General features: G+C 40.5%; 1 protein-coding gene across 1 annotated transcript in view; it reads right to left on the bottom strand.

The window, feature by feature from the left end:
- Positions 1-4,344: 4,344 nt before the first annotated feature.
- The window catches only part of LOC117954060 (potassium voltage-gated channel subfamily H member 6-like), an 82,845-nt gene continuing 75,538 nt past the window's right edge, over positions 4,345-11,651 (bottom strand). Inside the window, exons 22-23 of the mRNA XM_034887530.1 lie at positions 5,683-6,131; positions 4,345-4,612 (exon numbers count right to left, since the gene is read on the bottom strand). Coding sequence (XP_034743421.1) covers positions 5,732-6,131 — 400 coding nt within the window. The 3' untranslated portion in view covers positions 4,345-4,612; positions 5,683-5,731. The remainder of the gene's footprint in view (positions 4,613-5,682; positions 6,132-11,651) is intronic.

Below are 11,651 nucleotides of genomic sequence, written 5' to 3'. Positions count from 1 at the left end.
ACACACACACACACACACACACTCATATACCTGGTGTGGAAATAAAAAATTAAAAAAATCACAAAGAAAAAAAAGAAATCACACTGATAAAAAAAAAAAAAATTTAAAAAAGAATGTTATATTGAGTATGAAAACTCTTGTTCATTACATTTTACTTCATAATTGCAATGGCATGTGTTGTATTCATTTTTGCAAAACCTTCTGTATGTAGTTTGTTTGTTACCATGACAACACCATTGATCTGAAGCTTGATGCTGTCATGTAAATAGTTTTCAAATCAGCAATAAATATAAAAAATTTTGATCAACTCATATCAATTGCATGCTTAAATAACCCGCACATGTTAAAGCCCCGCACATTTCAAGAGAGCCCGACCCACTTCTGGTTTACATTTGACCACTTCCGGTTTAGGCCCCGCCCAGTCCGAGTACGGATCCGGATACAGATAATTCATGTGGTAAACAGATACAGATACAGATAATGCTGTACTCGCTCATCCCTACTTCCATTATCTTAATGCAGTGTACCTGTAGCATGTACATAATTTACCTAAAATACAAACGTGAGAAAGACCGTTCAACAATCGCCATTGTATCGAATCTAGGTAACAGGTAAAGCACACAAACAACAAAATAACGAGTTAGCTAACTTACTTTTAATTTGCCAGAACTATAGACAGATACAACCACAGGCTTAAAGGAACTGACAACATGAGTTATACGACTTACAGTTCTCAAAGACTCACACACACAATCTTACAACATCATCCTCCGGAACGCTAGTCGCCCCCCTGGGGTCAGCTGAGAAAAACAAACAAAAACACATGCAAACAGATTCATAAGCCGTGCTCTTAGTTTAACAAACAGTGCGCACAGATTCATAATCTTAATAAACGTGAGCAAAGTAGGAAAAATATTCACAAACTTCCGGGATCAATTACTCTATAGCGAAAGAACATTAAATCAAAAATGACGCATCTTTCCTACCGTAGTAAGGTTAACAATTAGCTACAAACACATTTTCATCAAAACGAGCCGTCCTCCAACCGGGAGAAATAAAATTGGTCTCTAGCAGCAGCCGGCAGTGCTTAGACGTATATAAACTAAAACACTGACACAAAAATATCTATTCATTTAATGATTAAATACGGTAGTGTCTCCAAATTTATGTTTTAACAGTAAGTGCTGTAGTACAACTAGGAGGAGACAAAGTTATGATAAAGGTAAGAATATCCAATATCTTTCCTTTTTTGTTCACGATTATAAATCCTTGAACACGGATTGTTATGAATCATTTTCTCTGCTGACCCCAGAGAAGCACCGTACTTTTTCTTTTCTCTCACTTTTCTCTCTGTGCAACGCTTGCGGTTTGAGGCGTGTGTCCGCGCTATTCTCCGACATGACCGTTTGTACAAAACTAAAGTAACGAGTCAGTTTTGTAAAATGTAAGGAGTAGAAAGTACCAATATTTGTGTTAAAATGTAAGGAGTAAAAGTAAAAAGTCACCACAAAAATAATTAGTTAAGTAAAGTAAAATTATCTGAAAAATCTACTTGAGAGCAGTAACGAGTTATTTGTACTTCGTTACTTCCTATCTCTGGAAATTAGGAATAATTTGACTAAAATTAAAGGAATGTATGTTGATGGATACTGACTGAAATATGTCAACATTTACTCAATATTATTTGGAAACCATTTCAATTTGTTTATCAAATGCTTTAAAATTGAATAAGACACCCCAAAATTACCCATCCAAATCACCCCAAAGAGCGTTGTGTGGAATCAATCATGTTATTTTGGGAAGTTAAAAAAAACGTTGATATAGGAAAAATGTATCAATTTGATCAGAGGAACACATGAGGGTCAAACAAATATCAATAGCTATCGAAAACTTTGTTCCAATGGCTACCTCAGTTTAGGTCAACCTATTGATGACATAGTTATGAAGTGATTTGGCTGATAACATGATTGTGTTGTTTAGCACTGGCAGTAGTGTTCACTGAAGATTGAGACATCTAAACACAAAGATTCTTACTGTAAATACTGAAGGTGCTGTCCTACTAGTGAAGCAGCTCAGGAAAAAAAGCTGTGGAAGCTCTGGAAAAATCAAAGTTTATATAGTGGTGTTGAGAGTGGTATCACATAAACACAACTCACATACTTTGCTGACACCAGAAAAAATGCATTCAGTTGTTCTAGACAAGACTGTCTGACAAATACAACCAATAATAACTACACAGGTCAACAATGACTCGGGTTACCCATGACCAGTGTTGGGCAAGATACTTTAAAAAAGTAATTAGTTACAGTTACTTCTTCCAAAAACTAAATTAGATACTCAGTTACAAATTATAAAAGTAACTAGGTAATTCAGAAGGTAACTAATGCCTTTTGTATTAAATTAAAATACATTTTTAAATGCTCAAATGTGACCCCCCCTCCACCCCTTCTTAATGGAACTTAAAATACATGTGCATGTTCCATTATTTATGATAAATCAGAATATTACAATGAAATGGACACTTATTCAATACATTAACAGTGCCATGTACGTAGATATTATATGTACGTAGATATTGTGTCTAGCAGCTCAATACATATAACAACATAGATGTTTTGGAATTGTTGTTATTTATTGGCAACAAAGTGTCTCCCCTCTGTTTTTTTGACCATGGTGGGAAATCTTTGGCAGTAAAAATTACCCCCTGCCCCCTCCTTGATTTCATAACTCCATACATGTCCATGTATACATGGTTTACCATGACATTTTGACAACCTCAGCCAATCATCAGCATTTATGCGCTTGTCTCATGCACGGCCCACTAACCGAGAGAGAAAAAAAGTGTAGATGGTCTGATGAAAAAAAAAAAGCTTCAATGGCTATTACTACCCTACTACAGCACCTGAGCCACAGTGGCCCCTTTTACACCATGTGAGCCACAGCCACCTCTACTCCACCACATGAGCCACAGCCAGCCCCACTTCACCACATAAGCCACAGCCGGCCCTATTGCACACATTAACCACAGCTGCCCCTACTGTACCACCTGAGCCACAGCCGTCCCTCCTGCAGCAATTTAACCACAGCCGCCCCTACTGTACCACCTGAGCCAAAGCCGCCCCTACTGTACCACCTGAGCCAAAGCCGCCCCTACTGTACCACCTGAGCCAAAGCCGCCCCTACTGCACCACCTGAGCCACCGCCGCCCCGACTGCTCCACGTAAACCACAGCCCCCGCTACTGTACCACCTGAGCCACAGCCGCCCCTACTGCACCACCTGAGCCCCAGCCGCCCATACTGCACCATCTGAGCCACTGTCACCCCTAATCAGATCAGTGTTGTATCATAGTTGTAGTATCATAGTTGCAGTTTGACAGTATAAATAACAAACTAACAATAGAATGTATGGATGTACTGCATGTTCTGTCGCACTTTGACTTATTTGTAAAAACTGCCTTGGAAATGTGTCAGTACAAACAAAACTCTATGGCTTCATTCTGATCCACAGTGTACATAAACGATCCTCCCTACTCCTACTTGACAAAATTCCTCCATTCGGATATTCGGCAACGTCACTCACACAATATCACTTACTCTATGTGGTACCCTGGATACATTGCCACTAGTGTGGGAATTTTACTCCACTGAAATAAAAAATATTGAAACAAAAACCGATACCATTACAAAAGTTGTTCTATTGAAATGTATGTAACTTGTGAATAAATGTGTTTTGATTCATTTACAGGATGTACGCTGTGGTTTTTAGTGAGATTGATGGGGAATGTTGCTTGCTAGGATCAGGCAAAGTGATGAACCAATGTTTAGTTATTCCATACACAATTTGCAGTTCCCTTTGAACAGAGCCTGTTTGCTCCCTACGGTTTGGAATCTTACTTAAAACGGCGGAATATGCTATGCAGTCCTCTTTTCAGGGAACTACTAGGCAATCGGAACACTCCCTGTGATCCTGGTACCTTTTAGACAAAGACCAACGCCATCACCCAAACCGCTTTTTACAACTACTTGACTACTATTACTGTTTTTTTCTACACCATTCAGATACTCTTGAACCACAAAACCGTTTTACATTCTGTCCTGTGTACTGTTAGTTTGTCTCCTATCTTTTAGCAACTTTTCCTTAAAGATTGATTTAAGGGCTTTTCCCTTTAATTAATAGTGACAGTAGATAGACAGGAAAGAGAGATGGGAAGACAGATAAGGGCAACAGGTCAGATTTGAACCCTTGCCGCTGCAAAGGATCGCCCACCTCTACTTACTGCATTTGTCTAAGTATGTCAACCTAAAGTGTTTTTAAAATGTGGGTTTGATGCATGATTTCTTTTTGGTCATTTATTGTGATCTCTATTTTGACAGATGTAAATCATTTTGCAGAAGCATGTTCACACAGTACAGAGCAGACTCTGCGGTGTGGTGACACCACTGTCCAATGATGACAGGCACAGCGGGCCCCAGGGCTGCTCTGATCGGCTAGATGCTGCTTCTGTGTTGGGTTGAGCAGGGACGGGGTCCTCTTGTGATTGGTTGATTGGTGAAGATATGACTGACAGATGTTGGAAGGACAGGGACTGTCTGTCCACAGACGGACTGGTCCTGCCACGGAGACAAACAAAGTAAGGTCAAATGTTTTGGAGCCAAAAAAACATAGTTCCACGGTGAACTCTTACCACAATTTCCACCGGATGCGTAATAGCAGCGGATAGGCTCCGCTATGTGACGGCTACGTGTTCCAAAGTCCGTCAACACCCAGCAGGTCCGGATTTGTTGCAAAACACAAATACACACATTGACTTTACAGAAACCTAATGACTCTGCCACCGTTCCAGAGTGGATCTGCAGCCGTTACGCATCCAATGGAATTTGGGGGTTAGAGGGGGAGATTGTTGGTGTGTAGATGGTGTCCTTTAAAATAAATGGCTTCCAGTTCTCTGAGGCCTTCAAATCTCAATAAAATTCTTAAATGCATACATTTACATGGATTCTAGTATCATGTGCCCAGTTGTTAAAGTGTGGTTTAAATATTTTAGGCTAACATAAGGTTAAAATCATCTGGTTAGTTCTCAGACCAGCTAGCTTGGCTCTTTGAAATGAAGGCAAAATGAGAAAAGTTGAAACCCTGATCAGTATTCTTACTGGCTAAGTGCTGATCATGTGGATTGATGTTTTAGGAACCTTCCCAGCATGCACTGGAGCAATAGATTTAGGGGATACATCCCAAACACCTAATTGTATCCATGTGTCCCTCAATTGTGTGAGGACAAGTTTAACCTGGGGACCTCATGTGATTTGTAATGAGGTTGTCTGTCATTTTTGTCATCTTTGGGGATCTGCCATATTTGTAGGTTATAATGTAAATAAATTTAAGGTGGAGGCTGGGCGTGTGGCCTTGACCAACTGCCACTTTGCTCTTTTGAAAGCCATGATGTCTCTCTCTCATGGGCTCTCACCAGCAATTTACTGATATCCCTGCAGTTGTGGTCTTGACCGGTCTTAAAATAAAATTCTGAGTCCCCTTAATCCGAGACTGGAACAAGACCAAATAAAAATGTGGTTGATTCCAAGATGAAACCTTTGAAAGTGGTCTTGAGTACTACAACATTGTTTTTCCTTACTATCCTATTCTCCTGTGAAAGTGAAATGTGCTACTACAAGATTTCCAGTACCTGTGATACAGAGGATAAGCTCTGTGTCCTGACACAAAGGACTGGTTGATCAGGCCTCGCTGGGAGCTGGATCTAGACTCAGGCTTCCAGTCTGAGGAAGGAGGGAGGACGGAGACTGGCTGGAGGTTTGAGAAAGGGGTGGAGAGGTGGAGCTGTTCTGGGGGAGGTTGGGGGAAGAAAACAGTGACGGACATGAAGTGTGAGGGGGTGAGGCAGTAAGATGGAAGACAGTAGATTCTGGGAACTGTTGAAGGACTTGATCTTGGTTTTCTTTAGACTGTTGCTGCTGGGGGTCAGTGGATGGTGACTGGTCTGTGGGGGACAGGATGGGGGAGGAAAGTAAGTTAGGGGGCGATGTCAGGGTGCTGTAGGAAGGTGGGATCATCTGCATCCGCATCTGCAGCAGCTGCATGATGGACCCCACGTCTGCTAACATACGACACTCCAACCTGGAAAGCACACACACACACACACACACACACAAACAGAAAGAGCTACAAAGGTTTACAGCAAAACTGTCTGGTATATGTCAGTACTGTAAGTCTGCGCTGCTACATGACCTATCTGCTACAGAGAACGTGTTCACTACCTACCAAACAAAGAGAGTTAAGAAGTGCTCTATGCTATAACAATTACACTGTTTTCCAATGTGTTGGTGTCTAAGTGACTATGAACAACAATCTTTAAACAATCAACCAACAATCTTTAAAACTGGTCCAATATTGAGGAAGAAAGTTGTAACGGGTCAGCCGTGAACTGGGTTCAAATGTTCATTGACAATTTATATCCACTAAAAGTGTTGTTTTTGCCACTGATAGGCTAAGATTATTATTCTAAATGTCTGACAACATTATGGAAAGGATCCCTACAGAGACAGACCTTTTATGTTCTTCCATATTTTCACAAGTAAATGGGTAAATTAAAGTTATAGTGCATAGTTTCTGTCACCCTCATGAGGAATTCTAAGTACTGTCGGTGTGTCCACATGATACAAGCCTTCTGTGATCACCCACGGTTGCTAGTATGCAATGAGGACACATTAAAAAACATGGAAAAATCTTCAGAAGAGGTTATTTTTTAACTGGAGCTCCTGCGTGGGAAACTCACTGGACGACACAATCTTCTGAACATAGCCATACTGAGAAATACATAGAGAGTTGTGTGGAGCTGATAGTCTTTATGAGATTCGTAGCAACTCATTTGGCAATGACTTGAATGTAATGGCCATTCAGTAATATCAAAGTTATGCATTAAAGTTTTAAGGCTTTATTTAAACCAAACCAGAATGGTGATTGCTGGAACAGTTGAAACACAAACCAAGACAGGGGTTTGATAGTTTTGTTTTGTTGACTTTGAAGTAGCCAGAAATGAATGAAGTGTGTTTTACGATGATAAAAGGACTGTTTATTCAAATGAGGTCTAGTGGGTTTGGTAAAGTGATTCCATGATAACCAAAAAGGCTCTTGCTCTTTAACAAAAAGGTCTATCTCTGTAGGAATCCATCCAATGATGACAGACACACAGTAATAATTTGCAAAAAACAACATGTTTAGTGGACCGGTAAGGCAAGATCGCAGCTCATGTACACTCGCCAACTCTTAATCTTCCTGGATGAAGATAGGCTGTGAATTGATTAAGATGCCATTTTCATCTAGTTTTGTACCTGGCACTTCTGCTTCCCTCTTTGATACGGTCTATGTTGGACAATCTTTTTTTTCTCTTCCACACTCAATTATTGTTATTGACTTTAAAAGTCAACTCGAGTGGTAGATGCTATACAGAACGCTGATACAAGGTAACATGCACATAACACTTTAGTTTGACCTTAAATTGGAGCGACTGATTAGTTTCGGGTCTAGGTATCTTCCTAGAAGCAGGTTTAATCACTTGTTATAATGCAACCACACCTAGGGATCTTGTGCTGTTTTCACCGACAACCTGTGTTGCTCTATTTATTGTTCTACTCATCATAATCCTAAATAATCCCCAGCCACTACGAGCTGCCGTTGTCATGAGGTGGTGTCTTCTGTCATGAAATAAGTGTGCAATGTTTATATGCATCAATCTAACCATTTCACAGCAATAATTTCCTAGTAGGCTTGGTTTATCAATAGCTTTATGTTATCAATCTGGATTAGCTGAGGAGCATTTTTGTTTTTACACATTAAGAGTTTCCCTCACACTATGGGGCAGTTTTCAGTTGTCCTGGTTTCAATTACACTTCTGGTGCAGCTAACACATAATGGTAAGGCAGCTATTTTAGTCTTAGACTTGAGTTACATTATAAACATTTTTTTTTCTTCTTCTTTCTATCTGTTTTAATATGGAGCGGCTCACATTGTGGCTTTTGTCCTTACTTTCTCTTTGTATGGAGGGAGAGGTGCTTTACTGGATTTAGTTGTAAACGTGTTTGTCTGGGTATTTTTTCAGATGGTCACAGGTGCGATCTTCATGTCTCTGTTGGCCCTAACTATAGAAGCTCACGCCCAAAATTATTCCTGAACTTAATATTATATTTTGAGATGGAACGCAAGCGGTTTCACTAGCCCTCACAAAAGGGTTACAAGCCATTTCTCTGATGAACAGCGGACTTCTTACCGTCAGTGTCAGGTTAAATTCTGGTCAATAACCCCGTAACACTGTCTCTACAGCACCTGTTCACTGGTTGCACTTATTATTCCACTTATTTAGTATTATTCATCATTCTCATTCTCATATCTCACTTATTTATTATTCACTATTTACTTTTCATTCCCATTCTCACATCTCTCTTATTTGTTATTCATCATTCTCATTTTCTATTTTAGAACTGTCCATAATGTTCATACTGTTCATATTGTAATATAATAACATAAAACTATTTGCCCAGTATCCTTGCACCATGCTCAATATTTAAATAATTTTTATTGAACTCTTCGTTCACTAATGCCTCTATACTGTTCTGTAGAATATGTATATATATATTAGTGTGTAGTTTATATATTAGTGTGTATATTTTTGTTTTGGTTGTTTTGTATGTGTAAGCACAGTGTGCGCACCGATGCTCCAAAGAAAAAATCCCCGTATGTGTCCTCGTACCTTGTCAAACAAAGCTGATTCTGATTCTGAAGGGTTAGCACTCTTCTTGGCGGTTTGTTGGCATAAAATGGAAGAAAGAATGGTGCACCTGTGGTCCCTGTAAAGCAATGTCAAATACGTTGCAGCCCCATTGTGACCCACCGGATCCAGGATTGGCGCTCAGTGGAAAGGACTTGTGATGTGTCTTGCAGATGGCACCTGCCTCCAATTTTTAACAATTAAGCTTTACTGATTACGGGGAGACCTGTCACCTACTTCCAGTGGGAAAAGGGAGGGATACAGTTTTTGGGTGATCGGCTTAGATAGTTTACGCTCCTTTCAAGATATTAACAATAGCTTCAATCTGCCAAGCATTTCCTTTTTTTTAATTTAGAGTTAAGAGCAGCTGTTAACACACAGTCAACCTTGGCAGGATTGGCTGCCTACACGTCCACTTTATGAGCCGATTGTTACTAAAGGAGCTGCGAGAGGAATGGTATCCCCTTTTTACTTACACTTGCTTGAGGCCACATACAAAAACGCTCACAGTAGACTGACCATGGAGTGGTGATGTCCCTAGACTGGGTTAGTAAGGTGTGAGTCATTATCGAGCTTGTCTCTCCTAAAATGCTCACCACCAGCAGATTCATCATAATTTCATACACATGACCAACCTGACCCCTCGTAAGCTACATTTTATGAAAGTTATCAATGACCTTTCAATCACCCTGTGTACATTAAAGACCACTGGCACTGTCCTCCACAAGGTGTGGGAGTGCCCTCCTGTTGCCTGTTTTTGGCAGGGTTTGGCCGCTGAGCTGACGGCACTTATATTGGAGACAGTGCCTGTGACCATACCAGTGATATTAAATGATCTTTTGGCACTTTGAGTCTCTGAATGTCAAACGTTTAATGTTGGCATGTTGGCACGTATATGGAGCTGTCGACAACCCTCAAGTCCCTTTTTGTCCTTGTTTTTCTCTTTTTGTTATTACTATTTTTTTTAGCTGCCATGTTTCATGATAAGATAAAACCTTTGTTTTTCCCCTTGGGGAAATTTCTATCTTTTTAATTTATCATCTTACTTTTTTAATCCCATGTATTGTGTGTGGTGGGGTGGCGGTTGATGTAGAGGTATGTTCAGTGGCTGTACATCCCTATTTGTTTGGTGTTTAAATAAAACCTTAAATACAAATTTTATATAAACGGCGCATACACAAACCATTTTTACCTTGAATTCAGTGGCACAAATAAATACAAAGTCAGTGCAAAGACGCAAACAAATGCAAAAAAAATTTGTCAATTCGCCACTGCCGTACAAGGTGCCACCTGCTCATCAGATAAACATTCACACACATCCAAACTCTGATGCGCAGCACCGGGGGAAACTCGGGGTTCAGTGTCTTGCCCAAGGACACTTCGATAATGACTGCAGGTGCGGGGATCGAACCACCAACCTTCCAATTAGCAGGCAACCGCTCTACCACTGAGCCACAACCGCTCCTGTGGCCAACCAGTGCTATGTTTCCCTTAGGATTTTTTTAGGGAAATAGGTGTTCCTTGGGAATGTTTTAATCCAAACTATGATCTTTTTCATGATCTTAACTTTCGCCGGCGCATAATGCTCACTTTTTCACAACTATGGGGATCCAGTCATAGTCTAGTATCCAGTTGACACAAGTGTGATGTGGAATGTGCAGCCACCAGTGCACATTCACTGATAACGTATTTGTCATTGCTTACTTTTGAAATTAACAATATTTTGTCTTAAAACATACATAGTGTAACTTTAAATATCTCGAATAGGTCTCTTTTGTCAATGGCAATAAAAACTAACTTAAAGGTCTTCTGTAGCAATTCTGGATCAAATGCAAAGTAATATACACTCACCTATAGGATTGTTAGAAACACTCTACTAATACTGTGTTTGACCCCCTTTTGCCTTCAGAAGTGCCTTGATTCTATGTGGCATTGATTCAACAAGGTGCTGAAAGCATTCTTTAGAAATGTTGGCCCATATTGATAGGATAGCATCTTGCAGTTGATGGAGATTTGTGGGATGCACATCCAGGGCACAAAGCTCCGTTCCACTACATCCCAAAGATGCCCCATTGGGTTGAGATCTGGTGACTGTGGGTGCCATTTTAGTACAGTGAACTCATTGTCATGTTCAAGAAACCAATTTGAAATTATTCGAGCTTTGAGACATGGTGCATTATCCTGCCTGAAGTAGCCATCAGAGGATGGCTACATGGTGGCTATAAAGGGATGAACATGGTCAGAAACAATGCTCAGGTAGGCCGTGGCATTTAAACGATGCCCAATCGGCACTTAGGGGCCTAAAGTGTGCCAAGAAAACATCCCCCACACCATTACACCACCACCACCAGCCTGCACAGTGGTAACAAGACATGATGGATCCATGTTCTCATTGTTTTTATGCCAAATTCTGACTCTACCATCTGAATGTCTCAACAGAAATTGAGACTCATCAGACCAGGCAACATTTTTCCAGTTTTCAACTGGAGCTCTCGCAAATTGTAGCCTCTTTTTCCTATTTGTAGTGGAGATGAGTGGTACCCGGTGGGGTCTTCTGCTGTTGTAGCCCATCCGCCTCAAGGTTTTGCGTGTTGTGGCTTCACAAATGTTTTGCTGCATACCTCGGTTGTAACGAGTGGTTATTTCAGGCAAAGTTGTTCTTCTATCAGCTTGAATCAGTCGGCCCATTCCCTTTTCACACCATTCTTCGTAAACCCTAGAAATGGTTGCGCGTGAAAATCCCAGTAACTGGGCAGATTGTGAAATACTCAGACCGGCCCGTCTGGCACCAACAACCATGCCACATAAAAAATTGCTTAAATCACCTTTCCATCCCATTCCGACATTCAGTTTGGAGTTCAGGAGATTGTCTT

The sequence above is a fragment of the Etheostoma cragini genome, chromosome 12, assembly GCF_013103735.1.
Source record: "Etheostoma cragini isolate CJK2018 chromosome 12, CSU_Ecrag_1.0, whole genome shotgun sequence".
NCBI classification, from domain to species: Eukaryota; Metazoa; Chordata; class Actinopteri; order Perciformes; family Percidae; genus Etheostoma; species Etheostoma cragini.
Note: the sequence above shows the minus strand (reverse complement) of the source record. Positions and strands in the feature narration are given on the sequence as shown.